At 39.2% G+C, this 14,303-nt stretch overlaps 1 protein-coding gene across 1 annotated transcript in view; it reads left to right on the plus strand.

Annotated features, from left to right (window-relative positions):
- SYNE1 (spectrin repeat containing nuclear envelope protein 1) overlaps positions 1 to 14,303 on the plus strand; it is a 306,387-nt gene that overhangs the window by 136,837 nt on the left and 155,247 nt on the right. Inside the window, exons 49-53 of the mRNA XM_064509137.1 lie at positions 233 to 524; positions 1,191 to 1,363; positions 3,426 to 3,735; positions 9,037 to 9,201; positions 10,679 to 11,035. Coding sequence (XP_064365207.1) covers positions 233 to 524; positions 1,191 to 1,363; positions 3,426 to 3,735; positions 9,037 to 9,201; positions 10,679 to 11,035 — 1,297 coding nt within the window. The remainder of the gene's footprint in view (positions 1 to 232; positions 525 to 1,190; positions 1,364 to 3,425; positions 3,736 to 9,036; positions 9,202 to 10,678; positions 11,036 to 14,303) is intronic.

Consider the following 14,303-nt stretch of genomic DNA (forward strand, 5'->3'; position numbering starts at 1 on the left):
AGATATTAATCAATGCACTTTGCTTTATTTCCCTTCAGTGTCTCCCAGCTAACTTCTCGATTAGCTATGAAGTCAATCACCTACTCCACCAATGACAATGTCAGCAGCATTCTTAGCTTTTAATAGTTGCTATAACAATATTATATGCTTTCTGAAACTGATTTTCAGTCCCCCCCCTTTTCTTTTTCTTTTTCTTTTTTTTTTTCTTTTCTTTTTTTTTTTTTTTTTGCAGAGAATCTTTTGATAAGCTCTCCCAAATGGCACAGGCTTTAAATGGAGGAGGACAAGGTGCAGGGAGGGAAGTGCACCTGGCTTCTCAGCATCTCACCAGTTACCAAAACATGGTCAAAGCTGTCAAGCAGAAGCTACGAACATGTCAGGTTGCACTCCAGGAGCATCTTGCTTTGGAGGAGGCACTGCAGAGCATGTGGTCATGGGTGAAAGATGTTCAAGATAAACTAGCATCATCAAAGAGCACCGTTGGTAGCAAAGCCACACTAGAGAGACGACTGACGCAAATTCAGGTAAAGAGCTATAGAACTAAAGATACAGCATCAAGACTAATATTAGATGAGGATCATATCAAAGGAAAATGAATATTTTTATTTCTTTCTTTCCATGGTTATGAAGGACAGGATTAGAATTTAAAGTGAGCTTGACAAATTGGGAGATATGGTATTAAAAATAGTCTGGTGTTAAAGGGAGGGGTAGGGCGAGTGCAAGGTATTACACTTAATGAGGAATAGCCAACTATGAAAATATGGATTCAGGTCCAAAAAAAGCTGGTGGCAGGGAAGCCCTGGAATAGTTCACACAAAGAGGTTGTGACATATGCATCACAGGAGGGCTTTGAGAATGGATTAGATAAACATCTATTACGAAAGACATCAGTGTAGATGATCCTGCTGTGGGCTTTCTTGAGATTTCCTCTAGCTGACCTTTTTGTTATCTGCAGCAATGTGGGCAATATTTTAGGATGACCAACTCAGCGAAATACCTGTATCGCTGTGGGAGTAGCTGTTGCATCACTAGCACATAGTAAGGGACAGGCACTTGTAAGAAAGGGTGTCTAGGAATTCACACTGGGCAAGTGGTAAATCAGCTCAGAAAAAATGGTGTCTCCTGTTGAAAGTATACCTTTCACCTGCCATCAGTTTACATTTGATTTTTTTTTTTTTTTTGCCTCGCAGGAGATCCTCTTACTCAAAGGTGATGGGGAAGTTAAGCTGAACATGGCCATTGGCAAAGGAGAACAAGCACTTAGAAGCAGCAGTGAGGAAGGACAAAGGGTGATACAAAACCAGCTACAAACACTGAAGGATGTTTGGAATGACATCATCAAGACCTCAGTGAACTGGCAGAGGTAAAACTCCCTGGAAAACACAGTTCAGACCCTGCCATCTTTGCTTACAAGAAGTGATACTCTGTAGCACATATGAGTCCATTCCTTTGTTACTGATATCTGAGGGGAAAGTTGCATCATCAAATTAAAATATTTATCTGAAAAAAATACATCCCTTTGTAGAAAAGACAATGAGTTTACTCAATAGATGAATCAAATTTCATATGAAATGGTCATTTAAAAATAAATAAAAATCATACAAATCCATACAAATAAAAATCTAGAAAGGGCTTCCTGAGTTACCGAACCTGTACTGGGGCAGGACCAAGAACATCTGACGTATTTATCTAACTTTTCTTTACAAAACTGCAAGGAGGAAGATTTCTCAACTCTGTGTTTCATTATGTTTTTTAATTAAAATATTTCTGTAATAGCTACTCTGTATCATCTTTCTTGCAAATTAAGCTGATTTCTTCTTGTTCTAACCTCTGTGGAAATGGGAAGTTATTCCTATTACTTGTATGAGAACTTTTTTTATATATCTGAAGGCCTCAGTTTCTGTTCTAGACAAACAGAAGTCTTAATTCTTTCAGTCTTCCTCAAAACTAATAGTTTCTGGACTGCTTTTATCTTTGTTGTTCTTTCAATAAATTGCAGACTGTGTTTAGTTTGCTTACATTTTTCTTAAAGATAATATCCAAAAGTTGGTTGACCTCTGAACTCTATTTGAGACCTTACAAATTCTGAATAAAGTATCAGGACTTTGCATTTCCCTCATACAACACTCCTCTTAATACATTCCAGAATGAAATTTTCCTTTTTTTCCAGCAGTATCATGTTAATTTTGTTCAGTTTATTATCCACTACAGTCTACAAATGCTTTTCTGTACTACTGATCTTGGACAGTTTTTCCCAATTTTCTGTTTGTATATTTGATTTCTGCTTCCTAAGTAAAGCACTTTTTTCATCATCAAATACCATCTTTTTAAATTTCTTTTAAGAACATCTGATGTTCAAACCCTGTCCTCCAAACAGGATGCAGCCTCTCCCTGGTTGCTCTCATCTGTGGGTTTTACAAGTACTCTGTGTTCCATCATCATAGTCATTACTGCATAGAGGCAGGCACTTGGTGAACTTCTGCATGATCATACTTCCTTAGTTTGCTAATGAAAATAAAATTTTCCCTGCATCAGAAAACTATCATGGGTCTGTGTTCTAGATGATCTAAGCACTAGGATGTCTGAGCCTCAAATATCAGCTGTGAGTGGTAGGAGCCATGATATAGGCAAACTGCAGTTCCTGGATGAACTCCACAGAGTACCTGCTTGCTTGGATTTAGTCAGTGCTGTGACTTTCTCCCTTTATTCCAAAATTATAATAGAATTATATGTGGAAAATTATGATGGGTAGGCTTTAAGTTTTCAGTCTGACTTTACCCACTTTGTGTCAGAAAATATGATTTAGATTGGGTGGTTATTGCATTTTGGATGAAATCCGTTACAGCATTGTTACCTACCGTTAAATCCAGTGGAACCAGAATTAACATTCCTCAACACAAGTCCCAGAGAGATATGGAGATCCAATAGAAGGAGGGATAGATAACAGAAGAGTATATTTCTTATAAATTGTAAATGGGGCAACATATAATTGATTTGTTCTTCCAAAATTGCCAGAGTGTATCTTCATTTTCAGTAATTTTGTAGGCTGCTGTAAATTTTATGACTGAGAACTTATTACATGAAGAGCTCCAGTAATGTTCTGTATTTTATTTTGCTGGACAGACACTGAAGTGTGCTTTTCATTAGTCTGAGACAGACATTGCTGCCGTCACCTGTACTGGTGAAGCAGCTGTATTGGGTTATATGTAGTAGTCCGAAGAACAGAGGAAGTCTAGAATAGCTTGGATTTAAGTTGACCTAGAAAATTAAAGCAAGGTGGAAGAAAATAGCATATTCTAAATGTATCATACCTAGCTACAGAGAATATACCAATTAAGGTACAAGCATGCTTTTCTCTTTTGTTGTTGTTTTTTAGTCCTTTCAAAACTTTTCATCTGTATTGTATATTTGTTTTTTAATGTAAGCTGTCTAGAGTCAGTGATTAGCCAGTGGAATGAATATCTGGAAAGGAAGAATCAGCTGGAGCAATGGTTAGAGAAATTGGATCACAAAGCAGATCATCCTGTAGAACCACAGATTGGTCTGAAGGAGAAGTTTGCTCAGCTGGACCACTTCCAAGCTATTGTTTCTGAAATAGAGGATCACTCTGGTGATTTACATCAACTCACCGAAAAAGCTGTGGAACTGTATGAAAAAACTGAGGATGATTCTTTTGGACAAGCAGCTCAAGAAGAACTAAAAACACACTTTAATGATGTCACAGCTGTGGCCAAGGTAAGATAAAAGCAAAGGCTGCCATTTCACATAAGTAAAATACTTAGACATCAATCTGTACAGAAGGCTAAAATTTTGATTTTCATAATTTTATGGTGACTAAAGGAATGCTTCTGTTTGAATAGTCTTGCTTTTTCTTACAGTTCTTATGATGGAGTCTAACAGAAAAAGTTGAATGTAGTTTATTAAAATTCACTGGAATGTAAAAAAAAATTGGAATTATTGGTATGCTTATGATTTCTGAAAAGCGAAGGGCACGTATTTTATTCCTAGTTTCACATATACAGTAATACTTCTGAAATTCTTCAAGATTCGTTTTCATTTGATTCTTTTTCATTCATTCCTAGCAATTTTTTTTTTTTACTTCGAGAAGAATAACATGCCTCACTGAGCAGAAGACATATGTCAGAGAGAGAAATCGTATTATCAGAAAGATACACGGTCATAGTTCATGGTGTTCAAAGCCATTAAGCACTGCACATGTTGTATAGGTGTTCTGTTCAGTTTTCTAAGTAAAGGTAGAAGTTAGTTCACAGAGACCTTCTGCCAGTCAGACCATGACAGTGACACTAGTTCTGAATTACAATCTCCGTCATCTCAGCTAATGGGAAAGTTTGCATCAGCAATAGGGGCCACACAGTAAGAGGCTGATATCATCGTGAAACTGAAGTAAACAGTGTGTGTATTGCACATTGTCAGAAATTCAGGAATCTGATGTAACTGTGATTTATATAGTCAAGTGTTGAGAATAGTGCTGAAGACCTATAGATAATTAATCTATACATTATATAAAAAAGAAATCCAAACTTAAAAATTAGTAGAAGATCTAACAAACTATTTAATAGAAAAATGTCAAATTTAGGACATATTAATTGAATTCTTCAGTAAAAATCCACATTTTTCTTTCTAAACATGATGAGGAGAGTCATTATATGGAATCTTGCTGTTTGTTTGGGAGGGAGTTTTTTTGTTTTTATTTTTGGGATGAAATATACTCTTATTGCAATTGTTTTATTGCTTTAATCATAGACCATATATATTAGAGCTGTCTAAGGTATATCTAATCTATAATTACCATCTATTTGCACAATTTTTTATTTTTATGATGAACTTTTGCTCTCTTTTTTTACTGGAAATAGTAAACTATGAATCTGATTTCTAGAGATTAGTGCAGCTTCATCCTGGTATAATGTCCGCTCGGTTAAGTAGAGTTAAAGCTGGAGCAATGCAAAGGTAACTGACTGACTCAGTACAATGCTTTTATAACTTGAAAAGACCATGGTAAACAAGCATGGCGATATTCTCCTAAAATTGATATGTATTGATAAATTTAATTTTTTAAGTGATTTCCCTCATCCCAAAAAATTAGTCAATAGAAATCTTATAGGTGGGAATTAAAAATAAATGCTTTTATTTTTCCTTTAAAAAATATTTCTTTTCCAGAGTTTCTTGTCTTAATTCTACCTTTGTATATGCCCTGGGCAGGCATCAATAAAAAACCAGTTGGCCCAGAGCCTCCCAGCTGGGGTGACAGGCTGGGAAAGGTGGGGATGGGGCTCTGCACCCATGATATTGCATGGAACAGGCTATATGTAAGCAAGAAATTGAGGTCTAAAACAGAGTTTGAAGCATTCTTCCCAAAGGATGCTCAAGCTGACAGCAAAATGTCCTTTAAATCTGTCAAAAGCAGGATGTCATCTAGGGAACTGGTGGAACCACTTGATGAGCAAAAGTAAAAGATGCACTCAGGGACGTTAAGCCATACCGGAGAAGTTCAGTGAATTTGTGTTGTTCCTCTCCACTGAAGATGATGAGAAAATTCCCACACCTGACATTTTCTTTGCAGGAGGCATGTCAAAAGAGCTAGATCAGTTTGAGGTGAATATACAGGAAATTTTAGACCAAGCAGTTAGGTTAGATGTTAATAAGTCACCAGCAGTAGATGGCCTTCATCTGAGGGTTCTAGAGGAGTGGTCAAACCGCAATTACCGCAAGTCAAGGTGGCCACAGTGCCAGGTGACTGTCAGGCTGACCCTATAATGCCCATCTACAAAAAGGCCCCAAAGGAAGTCCTGTGGGGAACTGCAGACTCGTGAGTCTGACTGCCATCCCTGGGAAAGCGATAATCTATAATACAAAATAATATCATTGGTCATTTTGGACAGACTGCTGAGAAAGGAAAACCTTACCAAACTAGTCTGCTGGAGTTCTATGATGGTGTCAGTAAGCACGTGAATAAAGGGGATAAAGTGGACATCATATACTTGGATTTTCAAACAGCCTTTGATAAGGTTCCACACCAAGGGCTGTTAAAGAAACTAAGTCATCACAGGATTGAAAGAAAGGAAGGTCCCTTAATGGACTGAAAGTTGATTGAAGTATAGGAAGCAAAGGCTTAATGGTCACTTCTCAGAATGGAAAGGAGTCAATAACAGGGTCCTCCAGGAAACAGTGTGAGAATTGGTTTTGTTCAACATCTTTTTTAATGTTGGGGAGAAGGAAGTGCAGGGTGAAATCTTGCAGAGGATAAAAAGCTCTCTTGGGTGGTCCAATGCAAGGACTCCAGAACTGTCACAAAACTGAGTGAGTGGGCAAAGAGGTAGTAGATGATCTTCAGTGTATATAAATGTAAAGTAATGCCTGTAAGGGAAAATAATCTGAAGCAGTTTTACATGATTCTGAATTCAGAACTTGCAGTTAAAACCTAGGAGATAGATCTTAGAGTCACTTGGAAGTTTTCTGAAATCAACAGCTTGGTGTGAAGTGGGTATCAAAAAAGCCAATAAATGTTAGGTATCATCCAGAATACTAAGCATAAAGAAGGCATATTTTTTCTGATATAGATACGTATATCTGTATGTATTTTGATATATATATCTATGTATTTTGCTACTATGTATCTTGGTGTGCCTGCATCTTGAGATTAGAGAGCATCTCAAAAGGGACATATAAAAGGTACAGAGAAGGGCAACTAAAATGGTCAAGGGGATGAAACTGTTATGAGGAAAGACTAAAAAGGCTGAGAATCTTCAGTTTGAAGTGGAGAAAGCTGAGAGGGAAATGCAGTCAGCATTTAAAAAATCATAAGGGTGATTGTCAAGGAGAATGCAGAAATGTTAGTCACCAAATCCCAGAATACCAGAGGACATTCCGTAAAGCTAATAGGAGATTGGTATTAAAAAAAAAAAAAAAAAAGAGCAAGAAAAAGAAAAAAAGAAAACAAAAGGGTACTTTTTTATATAGTGAAAAGCAAACTTCTGTAATCTATTGTCATATGTTATTATTGGCAAGTTCAAAAAGGGATTGAACAAAGTCACGAACAGATCTATGAACACATACTGAAAGGAATAGGAGGTGTGAATTTTCTGACCTTCCTAATCTAGTAATTGCAGATGCTAAGGAATTATAATGGAAATGGACCACAGACTCTGGCTAGGTTCACATGCTCTCCCTAAATAGCACTGGGGAGAAGACTTGGCTGGATGAGGCCCGTAGGGCACTCCCTATGGCCTTAGCACATGGGGCAGGTAACTGTACCTTGCCCATGACAGAGGGCATACTGCTTCTCCTCTGGCTAGTCTAAGCCATATGCTCTGTTTCTGGCACCTCCCTGGTGACCTCTGTTCCCCTGGAGGCTGGGGCCCAGGATTTGATGTAAGGTCCTCACCTGCGGGGTAGCAGTACCCAACAGCAGTGGAGGGCTGCCAGGCTGGGATCGGAGCTGCTGCCATGCAGAGCGGATGAGCCCAAAAGCTACCAGATGACGTGCTGGGGGAAGCTGCTACCTCCTCCTCCCCTTTCTGTGATGGCAGGTCTGGCTGACAGCTCACAAACTTTCCCTTGGGAGGGAAGAGCACAGACTGCAACTTGTAGAAACCCTTGCCACTGAAAGAGACTTGCTAATATTGAGTTGCACTTTCCCTCCACTTTCACTACTGGTACCACATGTTGGTGTGAACAAAGCAAGTGGACCCATGGTTGCCTTTCTTGCTGTGGACTCTTGCTGCCTGAGGCAGCTATCCGTTTCATCTAGAGTCAGGCCCACATGGAATTTTTCTTACTCTCTTATTGCATAAAATGCATTAAGATGTAAAAGCTTTGAGACTTTATTTTAGGTCACCTTTGTTTAATTATTATTGGTCTATTGTCTAGTCAGTCTGAAACATTCTGGGAAATAATGATGATTTTCAGAGAGATTGTTAATCTAACCTTGTTTTTAAAACCATTAGTTAAATGATAAATTATTCAAATGTAAAAATAAATCAAGTTCAATTCATATTATTTGAACCAGTCACTTAAGTCTGAATAAGAGTATCCACACAGGAGTTAAAAGTTACTTGATTAGCTCAGTTCACTGTTGGTTAGTTTTGATAAGCTTTCCTGAGTGTTAGTGCATAAAAATGCAGGAACAACTCTGCAAAATCAGACTGAAAGCTCATCTAGACCAGTGTGCTATTTTCCACAGAGGCTTCAGAAAGAGTACCAAAGGAGGAAAAGTGTACAATAATAGTTATTTCTGTCTTCTTGAGGCAGAAGATGGATAGATCTCAATAGATACATCCCTGAAACTACAGAGCATAGGTTGTAGCTCTTGAATTTCTAGTTTTCACCTTCTTGTGCTACAGTAAACACTTTCAGCTCGTGTTAATACACTGGGATGGAGCCATGCAGCTGTTGTTTGTCAGTGTCTCAGGGAAAGCAGCCTCTATAGGGATGCAAGGCAGGTGGCTGGGGATGGCAAACATTGCTGATTTGGTGGCTATGATGGAAGTGAGCAGCATAAGGACCTTCTGTGCTTTGGACCAGCAGAACTGCTTCTTTGTGGACTTGTATGGAACATCTTTGTGACTGTGCTTTAGCATTTATAGAGACTTGGTGCTTCTAAATAACGACTTTGTTTTGGCCAGCAGACTGCTTCCTAGGAGGACTCATGGGTGATCCACAAGAACCCCTCCAAGCAATATTGTGAAAAGCATGCCAGAGCTGCACAGCTGCAGCTTTGACATCCATTGAAGGATACATTTCTTCTTAAAGGATGTTTTAAAGGATGCTTTTTGCATGCATTTTGGGAAGGCTTCTTCTTCCTTTGCTCAAGCAGACCATGCCTGTCCAGACCAACCTAAACTGAGCCTTGTGCAGTGTAGTGCTGCGTTCTGTTGCTATGAGCTGTGCTGTGTTCAGCATTCGGATGCATGCTATGAAGTCAGAGCAGCTCTCTATATCACCGTGTGCTTAAAGTCTGGACAGAATCCAGAACATTATTTGACAATTTTAATGGTCTATTTTCCATCTGACTGACAGGAGAAAATGAGGAAAGTGGAAGACATTGTGAAGGATCATTTGCTGTACCTTGATGCTGTGCATGAATTCACAGACTGGCTGCATTCTGCAAAAGAAGAACTGCACCGCTGGTCAGATGCATCTGGAGATACATCAGCCATACAGAAAAAGCTGACCAAAATCACTGTAAGGAAACTTACTTTTCATGGTTTCATCAGCCATTCAGAACCTATGCTTTAAAACAGGCCAGGGACAGAAAGTTGTGGGATGTTGCTCTTTGTGTATTTTAAATGGTTATGACATTTCAGTGAGCTGAACATAAACAGTGTTGTGTCTTCTTCTCCCTTCCCATATCAAACTGATAGAGTACAAGTGCAATCAGAACTTAGACCCAAGCTAGCCACTGGCACACATGAAAACAATTTGTAAGAGTGGGAGCCCAGTGGCGTCACAGAGGAATGTGGCTTAGCTGATTAATGAATACCGCTTTGCCCTCATCCTCAAATTTGCTTTCTCCACTTGGCGGAGTTGTCTGAATCAAAGCCAGAAACAACCTTTCCTAGTTTGCATGAAATGGTGATGCATGAAGCAGCGCAAGGATTGTTGTCCCCAAACGCAGTAGAAATGTGTAGGCTACCTCCCTGTACAGAAATGTATAAGGTTGCCTCCTTATCCTGGCATTCGTATGGGTCCGTCCATTCCTAGGCATTTTGAGTGTCTGAACAAGTTACATATTCCTGAATGCAGCATTAAAGTAGATTTCATGTTTTGCTCATGCCTGATGTTTGCATTCAGATACTCATGCCAGGATTTTACACTGCTCCTAAACACGAGAGGGCGGGCCAGTGAACAGGCTACTAGCTGATGATTCAGGATACCTGTGTTCAAATTCCAGATTTCTGTATACTCTTGGACAGTTTTTAGTCTCCTCTGTGTTTAAGCTCCCCATGTGTAAAATGAGGAAGGGAGGATACAGTACTTCGTAGCTCATAGGGCTAATAAGAGAATAAATAACTTTACTTTGGCATGCAATGGTTAAGATGGTATTTATGTTCCCCAACTTTTAGAGCTGAAAACTCCCCAAATTTCCTTGTAGCATGTGCAAGATTGAAATAAGACACTGTAGAAAGAATTCATTAAAAAAGAACATGTGCAACCAATTACGGCACATCACAGATCATGGGTAGGCTGCAAAATGCTTTTTCTGAGCAACACAGTTGTGTTCCTAAAACTGCTACGATCAGCTGCATACTAGTGTTTCTTACAAAAAAGATCAGAACATTCTTTTCCCCATCTTAACCTAAACAATATTTATTTTAACATCTATAAAAAGTTCTTTCTCTCCCAAGCTTATGAGAGTTTGTAATCCGTACGCTGCTTTCAGAATTGCTCTCTAATGGATTTAAAGCACGCAGTCTCTCTTGATTTAATTTTCCCATACTCTTTCCTTTCACTGCGTTTTCCCTTTCCTTTACACAGCGTGGGTGTTGTGAAAGCATTTGTGCTGGAACTGCTCGTCGGTGCAGCGTGCACCCCGGGCTGCAGCCTCTCCTCCGCCCGCCGTCTGTGCGGGTCCCTGGCTGCAACCGCAGCCGCAGCGGGTCGCAGCCCCAGCGGTTCGGCTCGCAGCCCGGCGGGTTACCATGGCAATGTTCCCTTGCAGGAGCTGCTAGACTCCTGCCCGGTCGGCGCGGGCCGCCTCAGCCGAGTGGAGACACTGGCTCCCGCGGCCAAGCGCGGCACGGCTGCCAGTGGCTGCCAGCAACTCGTTGCGGAGATGCAGGCCCTGCAGTCGGACTGGAAGCAGTGGGAAGAGAGCGCTTTCCAAAGCCGACGTAGCCTGGAGGATCTGCTCAGCCAGATGGCCCTGTCGGAGCAGGAGTTTGCCGCCCAGGTCACTCAGCTGGAAAAGGCCCTGGAGCAGTTCGGCGCGCTGCTGGCTGCCTGGTCGCAGTGCCTGGCCCCCCTGGACGGCCGGCACACGGACGCCGAGCTCGTGGAGTGCTGGCACAGGGAAAAAGTAAGGCCCCGGCTCTTTTTCTAGCAATTTTCTGGTTGTAAATGTACAGCTACTGTGGGCAGAAAAGTTCTGCCAAGCAGGACTATCAAGGGATGGGCAAAGTAGAAAATAATCAGATGTGCTTACAAAAAATATGTTTATAAAATTCCAACTCTACGAACTTTTTTATAACTGTAATAATAGCAAGCAGTATAGAAGACCCTTCTCTCCTTGGCCTCTACTGCACAAGGCTTAGCAAATGCTACCCAGACTATAGACATTAAAAGCTGGGCTTGTCTCTAAGAAAATGAAGGAACTAACATACTATTTCTGAACTTCCCTTCCAATTTGCTCAATGTTTCAAGACAGAGTAGCACTTGATCAGGGAAATGTGGAGCTTTTCTAAAAGCTAAGTAGCAGCTGGAGCCATTTCTTTTCCTATAATTCATGATGCATGTACTGAGCTTATTCTTCCCGTTTCTTGAAATGCCTTTCACATCATGCATGTTAAAATCCTGTCCCATTCTTGTCATTTCCTGAAGAAGAAATGATCCTAGAAGTTGCTGTACTTGTGTATTCCTTATGCTTTGCTCAGGAATGCAGTAGAACTTAGAGAAACAGTGAGGTAGGTCCCCTTCCCGTCTTCTAGCAGAACTTCCACGTGCATGTGTCCCATACAGACGTACAAATATATGCACATACACATTTTTATATATATATATTTTCTCAACAATGGAGATAACTTGCACACCAACTATACATATGTATGTATGTATCTCCCTTGTCCAGAAAAGATACAGAGTATCTCTCCTTCAGGGTACTGTTGCAATAAAGTAGTTTCAGTAAAGGAAGAGAGGGGTGTGATTGCTGCTTTCTGGCTCCTTAACTGAAAAAAATATTATAAACCCCCCAGGACACCTTGTCTTTAAACTGAGATTATAAATCTCCTCCTCCAGTTTTTGTGCCAAGTTATTTCTGTGGCTTCCCCTTTCACAGAATTCCCTGATGCAGATTTATAGAACCAGCTTGCTTGCTTGCCAGCACCCAACTGTAAGAGAAAAAAAGCTGACAGTACACTGTAGCAAGTAAGGGTACAAATATGCAGTCTCTTCTGTGGTTATATGTTTTCTTAAAGTAAAGGAAGACTTGGAATTATCATCAATACACAGCAGCAGTTATCAGACTTTTTTATTTAAAAAAAGGAGAAGTAGTAAATTCATGGAATTCCCAGGTCACTTAAGGGTATTGCTTTATTAGCAGTAAATATACTGTATATATATCGTAGCTCTGTGTAACAATGCTTTATTCAGATTATAAAGGTGTAAACTTTAGGTAGTGAGTAAAACGCAGAAGAAACTCAAGAATTACTATGCACAGCCCTACTGTATGATTTTATTTATAGTTAGAGGAAATGTGATAGTAATCCTGCCATTTCTGGACTTCAGTGGTAGATCCCACTGTGAATGTAAAATAGCACTGCAGCATTCCATTACTATTGTCTCACAGTGATTCTATTGTCAAGTTAGCCAAGGTCACAAATTAAAAATGTATTTCCTAACTCTCAGAATTAGCAAGCTCATTCTGGTAGCCCAGACTCAAGCTTTGTTCCTTTAGGTTTATGCAACATAACAGCAATAGATTTTGCCCTTGGAAATCAGCAAATTATTTTGGTAACTGTCAGATTTAAAAGTAAATCCAATTTGCTGCACCAGTGCTATCAGTGATTCAGTGTTTCTATATGGAAATATGCCACAGTTAAATGTACCCTACTTTTCAAGGAAATACTCCCATTTGTATATCATCAGAATAATCTTTTAGTTGTTATTGTGGTAAGTTGTTTGAAACTGAAAGATTTAATTGAAACAGGCAATTCTAACCTTTGTGATACTTGTAGGACACCTTTTCTTTTCCAAAAAAAAATGTTGTTGTTAGTATTTCGTTATGGTGATGTATGGATATGAAGAATATATGACATCCTGTGTTTAAGTAACAGCCATTGTGTTGTCATTCCTAATACTTTCAAAAGAAGTCCTGTATATAGTTTAGTGTAGTAAGATAAACAAAAAGTAGTGAGTTTACATTTATTTCTAAGCATCATTTCTATTACATAATTACTTAACTCAAATGCTATTTTATGTGGTATTGAAACAAACCAGCAATGTGAATGTTTCAAACTTCTTTTAATTATGGCTGAACGAATTCACCGGTGTATGAGTGACTCAAAGCAGATAAAGTCAATAATGTTAGAATGAATAATATAAATCTGAGGAGTCCGGAAACTGTGTTGAAGCAAATTATTTTTTCATACCCACAAGAACACACAAAAGTTAGTACACATAATCCATCCAAAATGTCTCTAGATTTAATTTTACGGGGCTTCCCTGTAGTCTATAAATCTAAACAGGTTTCGGTAACATTAACATAATGAAGCCCTGATTATGGACTAAACCACCATTACTTGTATCCAAGAGGTGTTGCAGTTTTCTTTTTCTCAAAACAGACTTTTTGTCTGGCAGTTCAGATAGTATGAAGATGCAATATACATGTATTTTATTTTTTTAGTTGCTCAGAAATGCAGGATATAATCTTAAAATTAATTCCACAACTCTGCTGACAGACTTTTTCAGGAAGAGGGATTTGAAAAGAGCACAAAGTTGTTTGTGGGTAGTAGGCACATTAGCTGAACTGCTTGGCTTTTGTCCATTTGCCGTTCTTACAAAGTTCATTGACTGGCTTGCTAGACTCTTGCTGGTATTTGTTTTTACTTTGACTTATATAAAGGGACATGTGACAGATATCTGCTTATTGCAGGGTTAGTGAATACTTCACAGTGAAGAACCTACTCAGTGAGCACTTTTGTCTTTGTAATGCAGATTGTGGTATTTTCAAAACCCTCTGTCTATATTTTCATGTACATAATTTGTATGTTTCCTGAACATACAATTTTGTGCTTATAGATAATTACAAACTGTTTACTATGTATATTCTCAATCATCCTTTTGTATATGTTCAAAAACATGGTTGGGGGCTTCCTTGTCCCACTTCCCCTGTCCCCTTTCTGATCTGTCTTTGCTTTCACATAAAAAGTTTCTTGCATTTGTAAGTACACTTCTTCTGTTTTGGCACTTAGATTTAACCACATTAATGTGTGTACGCCAAATGCCCTGGCTTGCCTGTACTGCACAACATCCATTTTGATGAATGTAACTAGCTAGAAGGTTGTCTTTTCTCCCCAGTAATTTAAGAGGAATGGCTGGAGATTTTAACTTCTAGTGAGATGAAGGGCAAA

This window comes from Dromaius novaehollandiae, chromosome 3 (assembly GCF_036370855.1).
Source record: "Dromaius novaehollandiae isolate bDroNov1 chromosome 3, bDroNov1.hap1, whole genome shotgun sequence".
Taxonomy (NCBI): domain Eukaryota; kingdom Metazoa; phylum Chordata; class Aves; order Casuariiformes; family Dromaiidae; genus Dromaius; species Dromaius novaehollandiae.